This window comes from Alosa alosa, chromosome 12 (genome assembly GCF_017589495.1).
Source record: "Alosa alosa isolate M-15738 ecotype Scorff River chromosome 12, AALO_Geno_1.1, whole genome shotgun sequence".
NCBI lineage: Eukaryota > Metazoa > Chordata > Actinopteri > Clupeiformes > Clupeidae > Alosa > Alosa alosa.
The window spans coordinates 32,769,775-32,794,817 of NC_063200.1; the positions used below are offsets into that span (position 1 = coordinate 32,769,775).

At 40.1% G+C, this 25,043-nt stretch overlaps 1 protein-coding gene and 1 pseudogene across 1 annotated transcript in view; one reads left to right on the plus strand and one right to left on the minus strand.

Annotated features, from left to right (window-relative positions):
• On the plus strand, positions 1 to 2,952 carry LOC125304203 (annotated as a pseudogene).
• Positions 2,953 to 9,683: 6,731 nt separating this feature from the next.
• znf462 (zinc finger protein 462) overlaps positions 9,684 to 25,043 on the minus strand; it is a 40,308-nt gene continuing 24,948 nt past the window's right edge. Inside the window, 9 exon segments of the mRNA XM_048258387.1 lie at positions 9,684 to 12,570; positions 13,440 to 13,578; positions 14,307 to 14,520; positions 14,823 to 15,046; positions 16,672 to 16,808; positions 16,922 to 17,177; positions 19,304 to 19,489; positions 22,773 to 22,891; positions 24,139 to 24,503. Of these exon segments, the coding sequence (XP_048114344.1) occupies positions 12,369 to 12,570; positions 13,440 to 13,578; positions 14,307 to 14,520; positions 14,823 to 15,046; positions 16,672 to 16,808; positions 16,922 to 17,177; positions 19,304 to 19,489; positions 22,773 to 22,891; positions 24,139 to 24,503 (1,842 nt within the window). The 3' untranslated portion in view covers positions 9,684 to 12,368.

Genomic DNA, 25,043 nt, shown 5'->3' on the forward strand with positions numbered 1-25,043 from the left:
ATGACCACCCTCATAGTGAATATCGCAACTGAGCGATTTGGAACTGAGGCACCCAAGCCTGCTCCATCGGCATATGTTCCAAGCCACAGAGTAAGAAAAATCCAGCACCTCAGGGGGGAACTCAGTGCTGCTAAAAAGGTAATACAAGTCAGCAGGAGAAGTCGAGATAGCCGGCCTAGCGGACCTGAGACCAATCCTAAGGAGACAACTCTTGACCTTATGGAGGGCAGAGTTCCACAGGAGGAGGCGGAAGGAGAGAGCCAGGAAGCATTCTTGGCCAATCCATTCAAGTTGACCAAGCAGCTCCTTGGACAAAAGAGGGCTGGCCGCATCACTTGCTCCGCTCCAAGGATGCCATAAACAACCACCTCAAGGCCAACTATAGTGACTCCATCAGAGAACAATCGCTGGGTCCGTGACATGGCACTGATAACACCACCAGAGCTTTCATCAGACTTCAACCTGAAAGAGCCCCGCCCAATGGAAGTGGAGGAAGTGGTGAGGAGAGCATGATCGAGCTCTGCACCAGGCCCAAGTGGAGTGCCCTACAATTACATTACATTTACATTTAGCAGACACTTCTTGACCAAAGTGACTTACATATGTCAGCTATATTACAAGGGATCACATTGTCCCCGGAGCAACTTGGGGTTAAGTGCCTTGCTCAAGGGCACAACTGTGGAAGCCGGGAATTGAACCGACAACTTTCAGGCTACTGCACGCTAGCCCAGCTCCTTAACCACTACACTACCACCGCCCCCACACCCTACAAGGTGTACAAGAATTACCCAAAGCTAATACATCGGCTTTGGAGGGTCCTGAAAGTGATCTGGAGTAGGGGTGCACCGATTCAATACTAAGATAGGATATCGGCCGATATTGGCAAAATAGCTAGATCAGGGACCGTAAAGTTTAGCTCCGTTGGCTGATCCATTCTGTTTACTTTAATTTCTTGGACTGAGCCATGGCGCGCACAAAGCTCACAACTAGCCATTTGCTGCCACTATAGGCTACTTTTAGTGTTTGACATTAGGCCATCATTGTCATTACAGTTTGCCAGGCTTTATATTTCTGGAATCAGATCATCTAAGAAATGCAAAAATTCACTTAGGCTGTTAAAAACGTATAATTTACTAGTGAAAACGTACAACTCCATATGTTTATTCACCACCATCCAAACTCGTTCAAACTCTGTGTGAACTTCCTAGGTTCTCGTGAGGATACCAGACTGCACCACTATGGGTAATCCTTGCCTAACCCTATGCCTTCCATGCAGTGCTGCCTGGAAGACGACGTTGGGGGCTTAAAACACCAAACACCCTGCATGCCCCTGTGAAAAGGTAGTCCTTCCTTTTCCCCAACCTGCCTAACCCTTCTTGCATCATTTAAACTGACTATATTCCTCCTACAAACACAAACACTGAAACACCCTCACATGCACATTTTCACTCCCTGCAATTGGGTAACTTGTTCCCTGACTGGGAAAGTGAAATGTGTGTGATTGTGCGGCGTGGTTTTCATCCCCATTTCAAATAATTGTATGTATTGTTGTGTTTTTATTTAATTATGAATATTTAGTTAGTAGTGATCTGTGTGTTAAATTATGTTTCCAATGTATGTTCAAGTTCGTCAATGTATGTATTGTCCACGTCTGTTTGTATGGGAGCTGGGTAACCCCCACCCCCCAGTCATAATAGTATGAACCAATTAGCTCTAATTGGTTGGCTTTAAAAGCAAGGCTTTTCTGAGCGGAGGGGGAAGGCTAAAGAGTGGAAGTCTTGACAGTGAAGGAGAGTCTTGACAGTGCCAACATGCTGTGAGGTTGAGTTAAGAAACCGGTTGGTTTTGTTTTGTTAAGTCTTTGCTATTTGTTTGCACTTTGCTTGTTTTTGCACTGTAAATAAATCTGCACTCTCCACCAAAATCCACGTTTGCTTGCTGTGTCTTCACCCATCATCACTTCACAGTATGGACCGCAAGGGCCGTATTTTCACAGCCCCCTTTGTTTCAAAATAGGGACACTAGAACACATCCTGAGCAGCTGCTCCAAGGTGCTGGGTGAGGGCCGGTATCAATGGCGGCACAACCAGGTCCTCAAATCCATCACTGAAGCAATCAGCAAGGGGTTCAAGGGCAGCCGATACGCCCAAGCTACAGCCAAGGCCATTCACTTTATCAAGGAAGGACAAAGGCCAGAGAAAACATTGAAGAACTGCTCTGTAGGTTTGTTCTCCACGGCCCGAGACTGGGGGATGACAGTTGACCTGAAAAGGCAGTTGAAAATCCCAACACACATCACGCAGTCCAAATTGAGATCTGACATCATCTTGGTCTTTGAGGCCACAAGACAACTTATCTTGTGTTACAAAGAGGCCGAGGCACAGCATCCAAACATCCTCTTGCTGACCCGGTATAGCGCTCACCCGACGTCTCCTGAATAGCCCAAGCGTTGGTTCCTAACTCTTAGGCTGTGTTCAGTTTGTTGTGTGGTGGTTTAAAATCCACATGAAATGAAAACGAGATGGGTCCAAGTTTGCCGGACTCAAAGGGCAAAACACACGAGGGGAACACAGGCTGCTAGTCTTTTCCGAAGGCCTGGCAAACTAATTGTGAGCCAAGGACCCAGGACAGGTGTTCAATTTAACCTAATTAGCCACAGGTATCACTGAAACCCTGCCTTTAAGTCAGTGCTTGCCCTACTATGTGACCCTATATCCTAACACTTGTTAGAGCTGACAGTGCCCTGGGAGGAGAGGATGGAGGAGGCTCAAGAGAGAACGAGAGAAATACCAGGAACTGGTGGAGGATTGTCTGAGGAACGGATGGAAGACCAGGTGTATGCCAGTGGAGGTGGGCTGTATGGGATTTGCCAGTCACTCCCTGAGCAAGGTCTACGGCACGCTGGGCATAGCAGATGCTAACCGGAGAAGAGCCATAGGCAACAATGTATAGGCAGCAGAAAAAAAAACATCCAGAAGGTTCTGGTTGAAGAGGGTCACACAGTGACTCCTTTAAACAACATTGATGATCCAAGGTCAGAAGATGTTTCTGTAAACGACTAGGCTACGTGAACATGTTCAGAATGTCTTTTGACTTGGTCTTGACTTGGACTAGAGTAGTCCTGGTCTTGGACTCGACAAAGGAGCCTTGCCTAATGGGTTTCCAGGCCTGACTCTGGCAGTGAGACCGCCAGACTATTTTACTTTGTACAAAATGTAAGCAAAAATAGGCCAAACAAATAAGATTAATATTTTAGCACAACAGTCTATGGGGTTTGCCATTCTGAGTACTGTTTCGGTCATACAGTCTATTGTTTTGGTGGTGAGCGACACAGACACAGGCGACACCGAGCGTAATGGCGGTGAAATGCACCGCGATGCAAAGCAACCCGACGCAGAACCATAAAAGGGTCACAACGCCTTAGGAGTGGCGCCGTAGCTACGCCATGGAGTTGATAAGTATAAGTATATATACTCTTTTGATCCCGTGAGGGAAATTTGGTCTCTGCATTTATCCCAATCTGTGAATTAGTGAAACACACACAGCACACAGTGTACACACAGTAAGGTGAAGCACACACTAATCCCGGCGCAGTGAGCTACCTGCATCAACAGTGGCGCTCGGGGAGCAGTGAGGGGTTAGGTGCCTTGCTCAAGGGCACTTCAGCCGTGCCTACTGGTCGGGGTTCGAACCGGCAACCCTCCGGTTACAGGTCCGAAGTGCTAACCAGTAGGCCCACGGCTGCCTGTTTGTAGTCAGGTCACAATAAGTGATCAAGACCATCGGGGCAACCCCCTTTCACTTTTGTTGCAGCAAGTTGTGCGCAACAGACAGACACATGATAGTCTGAGGAGTTGCAGCTTTATTCAATGATCAGCAGTTAAAACTATGTGTAAGTTTCCCTCATCACAAACTCTGATTTGGTCGCCAGCTTTCTCCCAGCTTTTCTGTTTATCTCCGTTCAGTATCTCACTGGCCGCAGGCACTCACTCACTAACTGATGCACATTCACCTTGAAGGAGCAACACATACTGCTATTTTGATGACTAGTTTTGCTGCTGTACCATTGAGGACAGGCCTATTATGAGTTCTGTCTGTCATTGGTGGTATGTAAAATGACTGCAATTAAATGCTGCTCATTAAATGCTGTCCCTTTCACTTTCAATTGTTTTTCTTCATAAGAGTAATCAATCAATCAATCACTTTATTGTTTATAGTGCAGTATCACCATGCAACATGGTTTCAATACACTTGAACAAAATAAAAAAAGATAAAACATACAACCAACAAGTAAAATAAAATAATAATACTAATAATACTAATACTAATAATAATAATAATAATAATAATAACAACAACTACTCTTGGGTTGCTCTTGGGTGCTCCTTGTTGGTGCCCCCCCAATCCCAATCCTCCCCCACCTTTCTTATGCAGCACTTGTCACTTAATCTACTAAACCCCTCTTCTACTGCACTTAATGTACTCCCAATAAATGCACAAATAGGCTGACACCAGACATAATTTCACTGCATTTCTTACTTCCAGTAACTATATGCATGTGACAATAAACTTCCTTGTAGATGTACAGCACAGCAGCACAAAATATGACCGCCGCTCAGTCCTGTGCATCCTCTCCGCCAAAATAAATCATGTTTGTCTATTTGTCTCCATTTCCTACTCCATCCCCTCTTGCACCTTTTGTGTATGCTTGCGTGCCTGTGTGTGTGTGTGTGCATGCGTGTATGTATGTGTGTGTGCGTGTGTCTGTGGGTGAGTGTGTGCGTGCCTGTGTGTGTGTGTGTGTTCATTTATGTGTGTGTGCGTGTGTGTATGTGTGTGTGTGCATGCGTGTGTGTCTGGACGTGTGGATGTGTGTGTGCACGCCAGGTTTGTGCAAAATTCCGAATTTTTGAATGGGTCTCCATTCATGAATTGGAATTTGAATTGAATTGGCTCTGCCCCACAGGAAGTTGAATTTGAATTGGAATGACAGGAAGTGGAAATAAATTCATGGAAATTCAAAGCAATTCCACAGTCACATAACCGAAAGAATGTTTTGAATCTCACATACATTCAGTTTTAGGAAGGTTACTTTGGAAATGTAAATTGTTACAGTTTTAAGTTCTAAGTTATGTGTTTGATGCAGTCATATCTGACATACTGTGAAGCTTCATTGTTAAAGGACTATTCTGGTGCAAAATTAACCTAGGGGTTAATAACACATGTGTACCAAGTTCTCTCTGAGATATGTTTTCATGCTAATAGAATGTGACCAGTTTTATCCCAAACTGCTAATTAGCTTATAACGTTAGTCTTAGGGGCAGAGTAAAGTAAAAAGAAATCGCTATTTCTATACCACTAACAAGGCTTAAAATAGTACCACACTTCGATGGTAAAATAATGAGGGTCCCTACATGTAAACTTATTACATGTAACAAATTAATTTCAAATTCAAGAATTTAATGGGAATTTACAAGTCATTCTCAATTCAGTTCTGAATTTTGCACAAGCCTGGTGTGCGCACGTGTGTTTGTGTTTGTGTGTGTGTGTGTGTGTGTGTGTCAGTCCTGCCTTGTATAGCTCCTCTACTCATTCTCCTCTACCAGCAACCCTTCGCTCAATACCACCATCTACAGGCTGCTGTACAGACACTAAATGTACACATCAATTCATTTATTTTAAACTTGGCATACCCCCAGAGAATGTCAGGTTAATCATACACATGAAATTGGGTGCAGTTCAGAACTTCTCAACTGAAGACAGGGGCGATTGAAGCAGTATAATATTGCATTTTATTTTTTACCGGGGGGTGCAAATTGCCAACTGCAGACTAACATTAGCCTAGCGGTGAGGAGCTGCAGTCTCACGGAGTAACAGACGGTCGCTGTTAGAAGTCCACCGAGTTGCGGATCTACACGATCGCCCACTACTTCAGACTGTGCTTCCAGTGATCTCCAGACTGCAGTCTACAAGGCCTAACGTTAACGTGATCTCCAGACTGCCAGTGAATTCACCGGGTTGATAATTTGCTAACGTTAAAGAACTTTGTTGGCATATCGGTTGTGTCGGCAGTTTTCACGGATCATCATTGCCCTTGGACATTTTCAGCTGGTTTGGAAATTGGACTAATTTTAACATCACCTTTCCCCTTTTTAAATATATATATATTTTTTTTTTTTTTTCACTTTTTATTTGTTTTGTTGTATGTCTTGGTATCACGGGTACGCTGGCGACTACGCCGCTCCGTCCAGCATTTTTTGTATTTGTTATTTTTTAAATGTATTTGTCATGTATTGATGTCATGGGCACGCTGGCGACTACGCCGCTCCATCCGGCATCGTTTGTCTTGATGCGTCTTGTTTGTTGGGGCGCTTTGGGTTGCACTATGTGCATGGTAAATGCGCTTTAAAAATAAAACTGACTTGACTTGACTTCCCTTACAATTAGTGGAAGGCCATTCCAATGGTAGCCTATGGAACACGGAAGGCGAATGCTCTTTGACCGGATGATTTTTTTTATTAACAGATGGAATGAACTGAAGCTCAGTTAAATAAAGTGGTCCATGTAGCCTAAGCCTTAAAAGTTAAAAAGAGAACCTTAAAATCAGCTCTGACTTGAACTGGTAACCAGTGTGGAGATCTTAATACAGGTGTTATGAGGTTACATTTTTTGTTTTGGTTTTTATCAATATTCTTGCTGCAGCATTTTTAACATTTTGAAGACTTCTAGCACTATCAGGAAGACCAGAAAACAAGGCATTGCAATAATCAAGTCTTGACAATATGAATGCATCACGCAATGACGAGATAGATTTAATTTTAGCAATATTGCTTAGATGATAAAATGCTATTTTGGTGATGGCCTTGATGTGAGACTGAAGTGTTAGGTGACAGTCAAATATGACTCCAAGATGAATCCATCGTTACTAACACTCAATTAATCAGAGAGGTTCCTTTAACATTATCAGTTATCGTTATTTATCATATTGGCCACAACAAACCGATAAATATCAGTTATCTTTATCGCCCCCAAAATTCCATATCGGTGCATCTCTACTATGTTACCAGAGACTTTCTAATGAGGAGACACAGCACTCAAACAATCCTCCATAGAAATACATGGGGTTAGTTTGTAATGCCAATATGGCAGTAGTTTACATATATCTAGCCCCTTCCTGTATGCCTCCCCATTCACTTGAATAGGAAAATAGCTACCAAGACCTGTCCTCTCCTAACACATCTAACAAATGAACACACCTAACATGCACTTACCATGCACTTCCCTTTCTACTTCCTTCCACCACTAACTCCATCAAGCACACTTTGACTACTTAACCTTTTGCACTCTCATGATCTGGTAGTTTGTATTTATTGTAGTGGTATTTTTGTCTCCCTTGCAATGTAGCCTAAATGGTATTCCTCATTTTCATATTGCTTTGGATAAAAGTGTCTGAATATGCCTATGTAAATGTAACAATTTAGCAACACTGTTGCAGGGTACCTTACTGGACTTAAGTCAAACTTAAAAGCAGCAACATGGACTGACATTCAATTTGAATCATATTGGTTTAATTAGTTAGTTTGACATCATACTTTGGCAAAATCTAACATTGAAACAATATTTCATCTGTAATAACTGAAAGATAGTCTTTTGCTCTATATTTATTAATTTTTCATATTTAGAGGCTGAACTGTGTACTACCCGGCATCACAACAGAGATTAAGGCTGGCATTTTCAATATTTGCATCCTCTTGCCAAAAGGCAATGCACTGAATAGGCAGCAGATGCACAAACAATGGGGAGCACACAGCTTCTTCCCTGCTTGTTTTTTTCTGTACGCATGTGTGAGTACTTGTCAATACACCTGTTGTGAGTCACGTGGGATGGAGCTATGCCAAATAGTATGATAAATATTTAACATTTTCATTGTCAAATTTTACTCGTAATATTTGGTGAAACATTTGAAGAGTTCAGATGCAAAATCCGTCTGACCACATTTCTTTTAAATGAGCATTTAAAATCCGGTTCCTATAGGTTTTTGCATAGAAATCGATATTTCAGACCAGGACGAGAGTGTTATTTAGTGTGTTTTGAAGTTAAATTATTTGATTAACGTATACTATGTGAGGAGAGCATTCACTCACCATCTTTATCTCATTTTTGACGTAGGTGGCATTTAGAGGCTTTTGCATCTGAACCCTTCATTTGATAATCTGACAATGCTCACCACACAACAGTTGAGAATAGGTGCAGTAATAGTTTATGACCAGATGAGGTCACTGCCCTGGATTCCACTTTGGATGCCAGAGCACCCCATCTCATCTGACATTCCCTCAGTGTTGCTAAGACGCAGCTCCACAGCATGGCTGATCAGTTATCCCATGGGGTCACGTGTCTTCAGGCAGCTCCTGTGAAGTGATGAGCCTCTGAGATTACTTGTGATCCAACACGTCTTCCAGATATTTTTAAAGATGATGTTAGACCTGTGAAATCATCTCTCAAAAGGAAAGTAAGAATGGGGTCAGGGAGGCCAGAACAGAGCCTTTGATTAAAATAAGAAATCAGTGTAAAATTGGGAAAAGGAGTGATGCATAATAAAACCCTTATGACAACAAGACAGAAACATTATAGTAAAATACACAACAAAAATAACTGCCACCATATAATGATCACATTGCTCATTCCAAAAGTATTTTTGTCACCAGTTGCCTGCATCTGTATGTTGGTCTTTATTTAGTTCTAACAATTTTACTAGATTGTTGAAATGTTTCAACCCTGCTGAAACAGGATTTTGAAGAATTGTGAAGTGTAAAGAAGAATTTAACAACAATAACTGTATGTGCAATATAGCAAAAACCCTTTGTCAAATAGCACAGCTAAGAAAGTTTGTAGACTTTTAAGAATGTCTTTCTCAGTTTTCACCCAGTCTGCTTTACAAGACACCTCAAGTTCTGATATACTTTTAGACTTGCATCCTATTACAAACATACTAGTGAGTGGTGGAGACAGCAGTGCATATCACTGGAAATAGACTCCCAGCCATTCTAGAGATCTACCACCAGTCGTGCCTGCATAAGGCACATGATTTCATAAAAGATCACAACGACAAATAATTGAAGTTATAAAACTATTCTCAAAAACATGTGAAGACTGTGAACGGTGTGATACTGAATTGTGGAGCGGAGGTGATCCTGAGATCCAAACACGCTGATGGATCATCTCAATCAATGCAGCAGAGTTACCTGTATCAGTTCAATTTCGAAGACTCAAATAAGGAGACAGTTCACTGTAACATTATCTGATAACTTTATTAACAAGTTAAAAAAAGACAATGAATTACAATATTTACATCATCCAGAAATAAATGGAATAAAATTGTAAACATTCATTCTAGGCAACATGACAACCCACCATCTGGGACCAAATTTTCACAGGAGAAAGGCAAGATGTAGGACCTAAGTCTATGAAGAACTTCAACAGTCAGAAGAGATGGAAAGACAAAAACTAAAATATTTACACATATCCAGTGTGTTATGAATGAGACTGACAGCTAATAGCAGTCACTCAAAAGCTTATTCTCCAATGTTTTTTTTTCCTAATGAGATAATATAGATATATATATATATTATATATATATATATATATATATATATATATATATATATATATATATATATATATATATATATATATATATATATTTTAAAAAGCTATGCTAGTCCTTATAAAGGAAGAGAGGGATGAAAAGGCAGGTCACCAAAACAACTCCCGGAATTTAAAGGTACAAAAAAAAGAGATATTTCTTAACCAGACATTTTAACAACAGCTTTTAACATTTGATTGAGATTGGAAAAATTCCAAAAAGTTACCTTTTTAGGTTGTTTCATATGATTTTAGACATTTAAAAGGGTAAAAGGTAAGAGTCTTTTCTGAAACACCACAGTTTCAAACACTTGACAAGTAGTTCTATACATAGCTGCATTCGGCATGCAGAGATCCCAGAATGCACCACATGGCACTTGGGCTCTCCTTCCTTGCAACAATGGTTCATTGCTCAGGAAAGACAATCTCAAAGACAGCCAGCAAATTGATAAGGCTGGCAGTTTTGGTACCAACGAGAGTGTTCTCTTGCTTTTGTCTTAAAAAAGAAAAAGAAAAACAAGTAAAAATAGTTGTTCTGGACATAATTATTAGTTCAATTATTGAATGTTTTTTTTATGTGTGTGTGTGTTGAGATAACTTTGTTGTTGGTTGGCATATTCACCGAGCTACAACATATTATTTGAGAATCTAATAAGGCTTTGGGGTATTAGAGCAGCAACTTCCAATACATACAATCTCTGCTATTATTTCCCCCCATAATAAACTGATGGCACACCAGGCTTCTATGTCATCACAACAGGATGGCACATGTTATTTTGCTTTCCATAGCACAAAAAGTTTTTTTTCTATGTAGTTAAATGTATGACCGCACATATTTTCTTAGTCATTCATATGTATTTTAAAATGCAAATGAAAAGCTTTTCCCCTGTGAGATTTCCCCTGCGCAGAGAAATGCCTTCTGACGGTGTATTTTATTGAATATAGCACATTTGTTGCTGTTTGTGTTGATGCACAGACCAACATACTGCTACTTCCTAGATCAGAAGATACTTCAGTACTGAAAATGGGTGTGTGGTGAAAGTACTACCTGAGATCCATAGCTACATTGTTGATATCTACTTAACTATATATGGAGTCATCCATCAAACAATAGAGATCGATTTGCACTTGAACCCAATTCATTAAAAACTTCTGACAGACACACCAAATAAAAAAGGGATATGTATATTCTGTATACCTTATATACACAATATATATACTATGCATATATATACTGTGCATACTATGTATAAGAAGTGAAAATATGTGCCATCCTGGAGTTGGTCAGACGTTGTTAAAAGCAGTAAGCGTTAGGAAGTGCAGGGAATGCCTATGGAGGCAAGTGAAACATATCACAAATATCAGTAGCAATTTGCTACACAATTTTAGGGCCAGTGTCAATATCTTAAGATCTATAAAAAATGAAACTTCTTTGACATTAAGATAAATAACACATCAATATTCCTAAAGGAATATATCTGGATTAAAAATGGGTCTAATAAAGCAAACATACAAATAACAAAAAATATTCAGGTCAAATCACAGAAACCTTTCTACTTTGAGTAAAGATGCAGTCCACGATTCGGGTTTTGGTTTTGCAAAAGGCTGCAGATATTTGAGCTCAACAGTCAAAGAACATCCCTCTCTTTTTCCATGCTCCTGAAGCACATGTGTTGATTGGCTGGATTGTTTATGGCTCTGTCTAAACCTAGTCGTTTCCCTGCAAGGCGAAACCAGTCGCTTTGGTAAAATTTACAAAATTAAGTTATCGTGCTCACATGAACGACCATAAACTAGGCTTTCCAATGATATGTATATCGAGGGTAGGCTGTTGCAAAAAGTATCGCTAAGATGACCGCATCCAAAGTTGCCATGGTTCTCCTGTCACGATACGCCAGAAGAGGAGAAAATCACCTTTTTAAGTCTTCTTTAAATTGTCACGTGCGATAGTGTGAGGGCACAATTATTACAGAGAGGGTTAAACAGTCAAAACGTATGTTTTCCTGTGAAATTTCACAATATGAAAGTGTAGACTGTATACTGTCGAATTATGCGAAAACGTAACGTTATCGTGGATTTTCTCAAAATAGCACCGTGCGCAAAGCGACTGGTTTCGCAGGGTCACATTTACAGGGCCAGGACTGTGCACAAACACCTGAGTTTCTTTTTAAGGACAGTGAGGAGCAATTCACTGAATTTAAGAAAAGGTGATGGAATTAGAATTGAGGACTGCACCTTTACGTGCAAAACTACAAGAGAGTGAAGAGATCAGGGAGCACTTTAGAGGATGACAAAACAGAACCGCCATGACTAGAGGCCCCTTCAGTAAAGTTAGAAAATCAAAGGCCAGTCCGGCTTAATACAATGACCAAGTGTTTGGAACGGACACTGCTTTACTATCCTCATTTTGTACACTGTCTATTACATTCCCTCTTTTTAGTCATCCCAAGAACCACCATCAGGAAGCTAAGATTTGACCCAAATGATGACTTCACAGTTCTATTAGCTATTGGTTACCAATATATTAGGATATGTCCAATGGGACCAAGTTATTCATGGGTTTAACTTTAAACAATAGATGGATTACAACTTAATGTGCAACACTAAAAAATTTAACAATGGATTACATAATGGTTAATTGAGCCTTTTTTTGACAATTTAAGGGTATATGAAGCAGCCCATTCAGTTGACTCCAAATTCTTCACAGCAATATGGTATCGTCCAGCTCATTTTTGGTCAAGCATTTCTTTGTTTTCCTCATTCAAATTGATACTTTTTGATAGATCTGATGGATATTCAGTCTCCAAATTGATTGGACTACTAGGTTGGCTGCCACCTCTATCCATCCAGACAGCAGAGCCAATAAGATGCTGAGCTGTTGTTCCTATTGCTGGGATGAGGCTGGCATCTGAACTGTTGTTAACTGACCTGTCAAGAAAGGACAATTGTCAAATCGTAAACAATATCAGTGGCATGGAAAACTAAAACTAAGTAATAACATTATGCCACAAAAATTCCAAAACCTATAAGTTTTAAATGAAACTGAGTATGATCATGATTGACAGCTGACAAACAGGGACTATTTATATTGCAGTGCAATTGAACTCAAATGCTATAGGCCCATATGTTATCCAAATACAAAGTCTTTTAGTAAAAAACATTACTGTAAATCCTCAAAGTGTGACCGGGGTATTTTATTTACTTATTAAACACAGGTCTTTATTTGGGGCAGGCTTGTATTTGGGGCCTTTATTTCTTATTAGGCTTTTATTATTCTTAGAAATAAAGTAAAAGGTTACTTATGAAATAACAACTTGCTAGACGCCTTCATGATCAATAACAAATTAGCATACTTTCTTTCTTTAAGGGCAGACATACAGTAGGCTAGATAACAGCAAGTTTTTATGGGAGACATGCGTTTCGTTTGGAGTGGCCAACAATATAAAATTTTAAGAAGAGCTCTTTTATTTCATTGAGTTAAATCGAAACAATGTCTTCTAGTGCTCGTGGACTGATAGCCCCGACTGTATTTTGGGGCCGGCCTTTATTTATCCGAATCAACCACGACCCCGGTTATTATCCGAGGCCCGGCTATAAATAGAATCCCGGCCATAATTTAAGGATTTACGGTAGTTTTTTTTTTTTCAGACCAGTCCTGTGACAAATCAGTCACTTTAGGGATGTTGAGCCTTGGCCGTAATTCTTAATGAATATCAACACCCAATAATGCATTTGTGAAAAAACTGTCAAAAAAGAAAAGTGAGCAACCAGTATTATAGAAAAAGGAGAAAACTCACATGCCATGCCGAAGTACATGCCGTTCCCACTCTGAGCTATTGGTGAAAGAACGGCCACAGAACTCACAGGGAAAGCGTTTTTCCTTGCCAGTGATGCTCCCACAACTTTGGGAGCAGGGAGTCTCTGAAGAATCGCTATCTATATGGTAAAGTAAAAAAATAAAAAAAGAGTAGGTGCTACTGTAAGCCACAACAACAGATAAAATTATAGAGTCAGAGCCTGACACAAAGTGGATTTATATGTCATGTTCTATATCTGGCAATATACTGCTATATTGTTGTTCAAAGAGACACACACACTTACTATTTTAATTAAGTTTTCTTCTCATACCCTAAAAAAATCTTAAAAGCTAAAGAAAATATATGTCCAAAGGTTGTCGTAGCACTACTACTTGGGCGGAGCACCTGAAAAGCTCCATTGTTACTTCTGCAAATCCCAAGAAGCAGTGCTTTGCCTGAATGAGAATAAAGCAATCGAGCTAAAAGCCCAGGCTGCTAGCTCTCTCACTAGCATGACACTTAAGGCGTCGAGAGGGAGGTTTACCAACGTACATTACGGCACAGCTACGGACCAGCTGGTTACAGTTACACACGCAGAGACAAGAAGGGTATACATCATCATATCTAATTCTGGGGCAGACAGCAAATACGCTTATTTCCCAAAATGTTGGTGTGTTCCTTAAAACATTACAGTGTAAAATGGATAATGTACAGTTCTACAGTTTGGAAAACTAAGTCATTATTTGCACTGTTTTGGACAATGTATTCAACGTTGGGCCGATCCCTACCTTCATATAATTAAACAATGCTTACATGTAATAGCTTATATCTTTCTGAGCCCCCCACTCTTATTCACTAATGCTGTACCTTTAGCCTCAGGCCTTTCAGACTCATCTTCTTGTACATCCATCTCATTAACTCCCACCACTTCTTCATTTTCCTTCTGCTCCTTTGTTCCTTCTTCTTCCTGTCCTTCAACCTGTTCCTCTTCCTCGCCACTGCTGAGGTTGTTCATCTTATTCTTCAGAGCCTCCAGCTGGTCCAGACTGACCCGTCCCATAATCTCAAAGTTTCGTATCACCTGGGGCATAAAGAAAGAGGGTTTTAAACATTGGCAGATGAGGAAAAACTGGTTACACTAAGAAGGTTTACTATAACCCTTCATATAGCTAGCTACTGTTGGTATTTCTTTAACTAGGCTTCTGTGCAGCAAGAATTAAAATGTGAATTACAAATGAAACTGAATTTAGTCAGTCAGTTAGTATACATGTCATACTTATTCACTACCAGGGAGCAAGGGTCTGAGATAGACATGTAATAGTACAAAACATAATAGTACAACAGACAGTTGGAATACCAATATAATAAAGGCTGAAGCCTGACCTTGTGCTCATCCCGCAGGTGGTTCTCCAGAGCCTGCTTGTACTTGCTGTCGTAGTAGCAGAGCTGGCACTGGTAGGGCTTTATCTCATCATGCTTATGGATATGCAGCTGGAGGCTTTCATCACTAGAGCAGGTGAAGGTGCATTTGTGGCAGCGGAACACAACACCCTGCAGGTGGCGTGAGAGCTTGGAACGGGACACCTCTAGCGGTACAACACGTTCTTCTGAAGAATGACAGAAAGCGGAAAAAAGGAAAAAGAAATGTAGAGACAAGAAAAAGAAGAGAGGAAAAGAAGAGGTAAAGAGAAGGACAAGGTTGACAGGTGAAAAACAGGTAGGTCTATCCATTATTTTTATCCATTTTTTTAATGAAAACCCCTGAACAACCAATATATATTTGTCATGATAGTTGTGCAACCTGCATTATGTGTACTGTGCAGTCAGGCCCCACAGTGGGCTCAAACCTGCAGCACATGAGCATTGGCGGATGTGGTACCGAGTAGACTAAAACTCATGGGTGCTAGCATCTGTCGCTAACATATTTCTAAGGGTGTTGTGACATGTTGGTGTTTATGTTTTTCACTACAAAGATTAGCATTGTGCCAAAAGTTTTCCCATTATGCCATACATGACTGAGAGTCTTCACTGAATGAGAAAAATAAATAATTTGTGGGTGTTTCTTGGAAGAACAAAAGGTTTATTTCAATTTGAAGCAGATATAGAATGGAAAACAGTTTTTACCTTGGCTTTGTTGAATAAGTAGCCGATTCATGGCCACAGAGCTACCTTACCCCAAACCCAGTTGTTTCCTCCTTCATGTGCAAATCACAGACTTTGAAATTACCACTAAAAACCGGCTAATCTGAACAAAGACAGAGTGTGACGCCGAACACGGTCTGTGACATCTCTGATCATTGCCCCTCTCCACATATTATACTTCGAGTTGGAGATTCAGGTAGAAGTTGCTGGAGCCCATTATGAGCAGTCATACAGCATAAAGCTCACTTGTTCATGCGGCTGCCAGATAAGCATGAAGGGTGCAAGATATCTGCGGAAAAATGGGCCATTTTATTCCCCAGCCTATATACAGGGATGTAAATGGGCTTGTAAAACAGACCATAGCTGCATACCTTCTATGTAAACAGAGAACAAGTAAAATACTCTGTTCATCCATTCTCTGTCTTCTTTAAGACTTCCATATGTATTTTGCAAATGCAAATCATCTCCAAGTTCCATAACTGTAGTGAAATTAGTTGTAATATTAATTTAATTATAAATCAATACAATCAACACAAAGGGGATATAATTATCAATGATTAGATTTAGAATTATGCTTTAATAGTCACTGTTTTTTGGATGGATCAACTTACCCTTACATGAGGTAAATTGAGCCACACTGCAAGTTTGAAGGTTTGATGGCAAACCTCCTGATCTTGTGTTGTAGTATGCCATAGTTGTATTAATGTTATGTATGATACTTGTATGTTTGTTTTTTTTTTTAATATTGAAACTATTTATTTTCATTGTTGATATCTGATAATATTATCATTTATTGTTGTTACGATTATTGTTATTGTGTTTAATGTAGGCTTTTCAACTTTATTTGAAACTATTATTTTTTTATGGATTAAACTATTATTTTTATGGCTTTGGACAAAAAATAACATAACCATAACCTGTTTTTGTAAAATGTAAGTAAAATAGAGCAAAATAGCATTTTTCCATTTTTCCATTCCAATTTTGGTGGTGAATAAAGTGAATATAGTGAGTTGTAGCTACATGTTAACAGTGTCCAGTGTTTCAGATTTAAATTTAATTTTTTACGCTTGAAGAAACACTAGAATCTCACCTCTGTGCAGGACAACATGGTCTATCATATTGCTTTTGTATTTGGTGTGGTAGAGGCAGAATGGGCACCGCAAATCTTTTGGCCCCTCTTCAGGGGCACTGGTATGGCCAGCCTCCACATGAATGGTGAAGGTTGACCTGAGAGAAAAGCCAACAAGACTGAGTGAAGGATGGACAACATACTTCACCAAATGCAGCATATCTATGATGTGATAAGGAATTCAACCAAGCTTGCCTATCCCTGGTCTTACTTGTAGCAGGTGAAGAAAGAGCAGTCCTTGCACTTGAAGAGCTTCTTTCCCCCATGGCGATCACGGTAGTGCCGACGTAGACTCTGCATGTAGCCAGAGCTGAACTCGCAGAACTCACAGGTGAGAACGCTGTCTGGACGGGACTCTGCTACTACACCAGAAGCTGCAGGGGGGCTACAGGAGGATTGGTTCCGTGAAGCAAGCTGGTAGTGGCTGAGTTGCTGTTGAACGTCAGCAGGTTCCAAGTAGCCTGGTTCTAGTATAGAGGTAGAGTAGAAATACAGAAATGATCATTATAAAGAGGACCATTTTGTAACACTTGGTCACTAATGAATGTGAATAGTAGGCCAACAGATGCTTGTCATTTCTTGCGCTTTGCCCTTCATCATATTTAGTAACGGAAGAGTTGGTACATGATAATTTACTCAAATCAAACTTTATCTAGCCTCAAAGAACACTCATTATAATTTCATTCCACCACTCTTCATTCTGTTTTTGTTGTACTAGGGTGTGTCCGCTGGTGTTAAAATGCCTCTTTCAGCAACATGCCAGCAAGTGCAGAACCAGGCAGAAAAAAGGCATACATTTGACTTTTCAAAATGCACATGATGCAATTCTGACTTTGCAAAGAGTGGAAGAAAAATCACATGAATCTATCCGGATGAGACTTTGATTTATAACACTAATGCATCATTCACAACAAAGACAGTATGTAAATGAGGGTAGCCATTCCAATCTGCATGGAGAGGAGTAATCTGTCTCTCTAAGTGTTTCCAGCACCTAACATTGCATCCAAGCATGATTTAGTAGGTAGAAAACCCAAAACCGATGCAGTCTACAAGGGTCTGAGGCAACCACAGAAGAGAAACAGATTTTCACCTACAATCTATTCCTTATGAACGTGAACAGAACTGCTTCATTACACTAATTAGATGCATTAGCAAGCTTTTCAAACATGTTTAAGACTTATATATTAGCAATAAGAAGATCTAGGACTTTCAATAGCCGTGCACTCTGGCTAACATTTGTTTTTTAAGACAAATTCGACGGCACAAATATCACCTCTGTTGACAATTCAAGCTATTAATATTTGAAAATAGGGCGCTACCTCCTGCAATGGATAGGGGTGGGTATCTTGTGGGTTTTATCCTATACCAGTGCTAAATAGACACGTTTAAAACGGTACCGTTGCCTGAACCAGTACTTTTTTTAAGGACATGCCCAAACTGATGGCCGCTTTGAGATGAATTTGAACTTGAAATTGAACTATATTCGCTGTTTTATCAATACCTGCAATTGCATTGTTTCTATTGATACTATTGATAAATAATTCTAATTGCAGATATCTGAAATTCAAGATAGATGGCTTGCAATAGCCTATGAAGTTTATCTTTTTAATGTTATAAAATGGCTTGCCATAGATGCACCTGTTGCCAGCTCATGGGCAAACCCAAGTAACCTAATCGAACAGATGCCTTCCCCTACTTTCAAGTTTATATAATGTGTCCCCAAATGCTTCATTACATTTGAATGTGTTCCCCACACAATAGTTTAATAGTTGTTTCACATTCCAAATATTTTGATTCACAGCCACAATTTACAGACCATTTAGCTTTAAGCATTTTAACTGCGTTTAACGTAGCTACTATACATAGTAGTTGACAACCTGTCATAGATCTGTAGAGAAATGAAACACTGAAATCCACCTTTTCATTCAGTCTGGTTACTACCGTTTGTGTCAGCATCACTGCCATATTGGAACTAGGTATTAATGCCTAGCCCAAATAATGCCATTGAAAAAGCTGGCAACACTGAGAAAATGGAAGTGTATCATTTCAAGAAGGTAAAGGTGTTAAACATATTTTGCGGTTGGCAGCCAAGAGGCTCCAACTGAGTCCATAAGGAATAACCCATATGATGTATGTGACTGACCTCCAAACAGATTTTACAAACTAACGTTTTATATAAGTGCATTCCTAATGTTCCTAACATTCAAACTGTTTACTTTTTAAAAGACTAAGCCAAAACCTAAACCTAACAGAAAAGGCATGAGTTCCTCAGAAAAGTCAACCAATATCAACCAGTTTTGAATAATGAAAAATGATTACAATGTCATGGATTCCTTGTCGTGTCACTGAAAAAGTTGGAAACATGGCGAAAATTCCTTGTAGCAAGTGGCTTTGGGTAGGAGTGTCAGCTAAATGGCTGAACATAAATGCAATGTAAATAAAATGGAGGTATCGCTTTTCAATGTCACTTTTGTCTCTCCAATTTATTTACAGTCTAGCCAATATTTTTACTGGTTGTGTCGAGGAGTTATGCTGTATAGGCTTCACACAGTGAGCAAATTAAAATTCATGTATTCCTCCCTTTGCCTCTTACCTTCCCCTTCCTGTGTCAAATTCATGGGATCAGTGCTCAAGGTGGGCCGTGGGGAGCGCAATGCTGCCCCTGCCCGAAGTTTGGGGAGTGTTAGCATCTCTCCATGGACCCTCAGAGAGTGCTCCTTTAACTGGCTGATGGTTATGGTGGAGAAGGCGCATGATAAGCACTTGTAAGGGTTCTCACCTGAAAGATAAATGAAGAAGTTGAATAAGCAGCAGAATGGAGAAGGGAAAACTAAAATAGAAACAGGAATAACAAGATAATTAAAGAAAAAAGTACACCATGGCAATAACTTTTTCTCTTGTGACTGAAGGTTCATTTCAAAGTAACAAGGTGGAAGAGTGTTCAAGGGCATAGTAATTGCCATAATATGGTGAGACGTGAAAATCTTACAGTTGGGTAAGTCTGAATAGAACTGTGCTGCCATTCAATGACTTTGGCACTTTGAGAAGACCAACGTTTAGGTTTTAGCAGCAACTGATTCCATAGAGCACAGATAATTTCTTTGCAAATAATCTTTGTCAAAAACCATCTAGGCTTTGAAAATAGTCTGTTAATATAAGCACAGTACCACTGAACACACACAAAATATAACGTGATACTGGGTGGCTCTGATTGAGTGATTTATCTTCAGCAAATCATACATGATTACAGTTACTTAGATGTCTGGCCTTTCTACAAGAAACCAGACAGTATTCTTTTCCCCCGGTTTTGCCCTGGTCTGATGTAGTTGATAGTTCACACATGTATTCAGCTTGTCTCATTTTATCATACGATATTGATAAACTAATAAACTTTGCAAAATTGAAGAGGATTCATTTTATGAATCTTTTGGAGTGTGTTGTACAACAAAGTCTTGGGAGAGGATTTACTAAGTAGCCTAACTGTACAATCAACATTCTGAAATGGCAGTCAAACCCTAACCAAATCCTACTGGTAATTTGTGACACTACAGTCCATTAATCATCCCATCAAAATGTGAGTAACCCTTGTGCAATACCACTTAAATGTCAACTGATTCAAAATATTACACCTTACATTACTTATGGCTGGGTTCATGGTAGGGGTGGGCGGGAGGAGCACTCGAAATCATGCATTGAAAGTCCATGCATTCACTAAATTCAGGTGTATGCAACAGAAGTGAGAGAAGCCTGCTGGCTACAGCAGAGCAATTCACATGATCGCTAGTGGGACCACCTTGTCACACGCATGCCAAATGTTTATTTTGTGTGGCTACTTGGTAGCTTCAGACTAGCTTTAGACTTTCTCTTGGTTCTCTTCGGAAACTGTTAGGCCTTATCTATCTTCTCTAATGCAGCTGGCTTGACCATGTAGTTGCCACACACAATGGGGGCAGAATTGGAAATGTGTCATAGAGTAGTCACTGGTTAGATTATTGGTTATTGGGGGCCAAGCAGCGAAGCTGCGAGGACCTCATTGTGTTTCTACGTTTTCCTATTATTATTATTATATGCAATGGGAGTCTATGGCAGCCCATAGAACCGTATGGTAAAAAGTTGGGAAATTTGGCACACTGATTGGGGACGGTCCCATGATTCATGTCACCAAGTTTCATGTCGGCAACTCGAACCCTCTAGCGCCACCAACAGGCCAAAGTTGGACGTGCGTTCATGCACGTAACTTCAGGTATTCAAGTCAGGTATTGTTGGAATCCTTGGACCAAGCCGAGATCAACGCACCCTATGACGTCCGCCATGATGGATTTCATCAAAAACACTTAAAATGTATCAGGGGTCACATACTTTCTCTGATTCCCACCAAATTTGATACAGATCATCTTCAGACCAAGCCTCACAAAAGTTATCACTTTTTGTCTCGAAGTATTACCGTTAAGCCCGTAAAAGCCAATCAAAATTTGCGGCGAAGCCGCCAAACAGGAAGTGAGCTCATATCTCAGCAACCCTTGCATGTATCAAAACCAAACTTGGTACATTGACTCATGACCCCATCAGGAGGACCCTCGAGAAATTTGGTGACCTTTGACCTCTAGGGGGCCCTGTAATTCACAAACATGCCTTTTGGCCTGTAGCTGCTGCTGTGCTTAGAATTAAATTGTACTAGTGGTGTCTGGTAATACTGTGAAAGGTCCTTAGGTCAACTGAGGGCAACTTGTCACATCAATATAATTTATTCGGCCGCCATATTTGATTTGATCAAAAACACCAACAATTTCGCACAGGTCACAAATTTCATCTGATCTTCACCAAAATTGGCACAGACCATCTTCAGACCATGCCTTGTCACTTCATTTATTTCTGTAACAATTGATAGAAGCGTTCCCCCGTCACATCCAATCGAAATTTGTGGCGAAGCCGCCAAACAGGAAGTGAGCTCATATCTCAGCAATCGTTGCATGTATCAAAACCAAACTTGGTACATGGACTCATGACCCCATCAGGTGAATGCCGAAGAAATTTTGTGACCTTTGACCTCTAGGGTCACTGCAATTAGCAAAAATGCGTTTTGCCTTGTAACTTTTGACGTGCTAGACGTGAAACTTGCTTTGACAGCTTATGGCCATACGTCTGATTGCAGCATTAAGCTAACAGCATTTCGTTGCCATGGTTACTCCGGCCTATCTGCTTGGCCCCCTCATTGCTGCTTGCAGCTATATTTCTTATAATGATGCTATTCATAAATAATGAGCTGTAAAGTAACTCAAACTTTTTAAAAAATATGTTTTTAAAGGATATCGACTAATTATCTTATCATCAAAATCACAAAAAATATTGAGATATTATTTTTTGTCCATATCGCCCACCCCTAGTTCATGGCAAACATGCTGGACCCCATCTGGGCTAATCAGCTCTTCAGCACAAAACTGCAAAATTAAGAACATAACAAGAAGAATAACTAGATGTACCCCAAAATATGACTGCCGCTCAGTCCTGTACATCCTCTCCGCGAAAATAAATCATGCTTGTCAATTTGTTTCCATCTCCTACTCTTGCAACTTTTGTATATGCCTGTACAGGTGGGTTTCTACAAATTAGAATATCGTGGAAATCGATTTCTTTTGACGTGGCTCCATGCCTGCTGCTGCAAACTAAAAGCCATTTTGTTGCTAATTCAAACAACGGTGTTCAAAAGTTTGAAGTTGTTACCATCCATAAATAGACCTTAGGGTGTGCGGCGTGCGCACAGCGAGCCATCCCTGGTTCTCTAACAGGCATTAATGTATAGAAATTGCAAACAGTATTTTTTAGGTAGACAAATAATTTACTTTACCCAGTGCAACAAACATACTTATAGACTACAGTATATATTTCTGAAATATCAATATTATAGGTCATAATATACACACTACATCACAATTATTCAATATAAAAATACTGATTAGGAAAATGCAAGCAAGTATATTTTGTAAACTGAAAATGGTGATGATTCTCATGGGGTTGAATACTTTTGCAAGACACTGTATATTCTTTTCATCAGGTCTTATTACCTGCATGTGCTTTGAGCAGATGACTCTTCAGTCGGCTTAGATAAGCAGACTTAAAGGGACAGAGTTTACACCGGAAAGGCTTGTGATGGCCATGATGAGACTGGATGTGACGATCCAAACTAAGAACAGGATGAGAAAGAAAATTTGCACTCAGAAAAGAGACAGTTTTAGCATCAATGTTACACCACTTAAAAAGGTACAGTGTACAACTCTGGTGAACGGTTGTTGTTGGTATTTGAGCTCAACAGCCAATCAAATTACATTCCTCCCCCCTGAAGCCTCTTCCTAGACCTCTTATTATTACAGTGCATGCAAATTAGAGTTCATTTTGTCACCTATTTTTAATTTAGTCTTAGTCTTGTGTCAAATGTCCTTGTCATAGTTGTTGTCATATTTAGTCTTTCAAATATAATTTTTGTTTGAAGTTTTAGTCGACTAAAAGTCTTGTAAAAAGTGTCTGGTTTGCTGATTTAAGAGACACATTCACAAGTGGTGATTACTCAAGAATGGCTTATTGTACAGAGGCATGCTTTATATCTTCGTATTCAATAAGGTCTGCTGTTTATTTATATATACACGGTTTGCCATGTGTTGAGTAAAGAGTTTGTGAGATATTTCACCGAGAGTAATGGGTGTGCAGAGACATTGGCATAATGTAAATATGATTCAATTTCATGTAAGTTCAACGTTAATTTTCTCGCGAACCGTTTATCACAAAGTTTAGCCGCTAATGTAATTGGAAAGCTTAGGTTCCGCTTTTTCAGAAGCATGTGATATCTGTATGACGAGTAGGCCTACTCCGCAAATCAACAGAGAAGGAGGGGTGTGGATTTGGTTAACCAGGTGATAAGCGGGACAATGGCCTTCGAGGTGTCCTGTTATATGGAATTAATGGATTCCTCCACTGCGCGTCAGGGAGTTCTTTGCCTCCCCCTCGTCCACTAATTCCGTATTCCGACCCTTCGGCGGTCGTTATCCCTTACTTATCACCCGGAGAGAAGAAATACTCTTTTCTGATTGGCTGGCGGGGTGGCTTTTAATTCTGAATAATGGGACACCTATGAAGTAGATCTGGTAAAAAAAGTTTAATCGCTGTTCCATGTCAATGCTTATGAATGGTAACTATAACAGCGATAGTAGGACGACGGTTGAGCCTGGAGGCAGGCTAATGAAAAGTCCCTGGTTCAGCCCCAACTCTGCTCTGAGGACAGCCTCAGACAAAAACACTGAAGTCAGAGGTTTTTCCTTAACCACCAGGGTTTTACCTCTTTGTGGAAAAGCACCATTACTATATGAAATGTGGAAACGGCACAAAAAAGAAAACTCAATCAGGCAAAGTTAAAACTGAAAAGAACTGTTTTCTTACTTGTGTCTAAAGGGAGAAACAAATTGACAGTACTGGCAGCTATACTTGTCCTCCCGAGAGAAGAGAGCCATGGCTGAGTGACTTCTCTCGTGAGACCGGAGACCCTGCATAGACATGAAGATCCGGTCACACTGGGCGCAGGGGTGACCGCCTGTCCGTCTCTCCTTTTCCTGGACAGACACAGGTGCATTCACAACCATAGGCTTCTCCCCTGTTTCTATGGGGACATCTCCAGTGGAGGCCATATCAGCCACAGATAAGTCCATCTCTGAAGACACAGCATCGTCAATGGGCAACGAGTCCTCTGTGTTGCCATTGGGAATGGCATCCTCTGCACCAGGAAACGATACTTCTGTGATATCCTGCTGAGAGAAAACAAGAGGGGGAAAGCATTAATATACTACCTTTGCTAAAACCATTCAATAAGCCAATAAACTAAATAAAAGTCAATTCATGGGATTGTTCTTTTGGCTGACTTACACCAGAGTAGTAAAAATAGCTAAACAAAAGGTAGATGAAAAGAAAGAGTATGTACTTTATTGATGTACATTCTTTTTTGCCCAGACCAAATGGTCTCCAATGTCTGTGATGTTTGTGTAAGAAATGTTACAACATTAAATCCACCACATCCCACACTTTTTATTTGGGAAAACATATCCAAGGTATGCCTATGCAGATGTGAGACAACAAGTTTGTCACTGCCAACAGGAAATTACCGAGAAAGACCCGCAGGAAATTCAAAACAAGAGGACCTGACCCACATCATAAATAACTTATTGCATGCTTATAGTCTGCTTCGTCAGCCTTCTCTCACCACAACAGGCCTCTCATAAGTAAAGATGGGAACACCACATAATGACAAAAAAGGAACAAAATGTTTTTGAAAAACTGTGTGATCAGAGAGT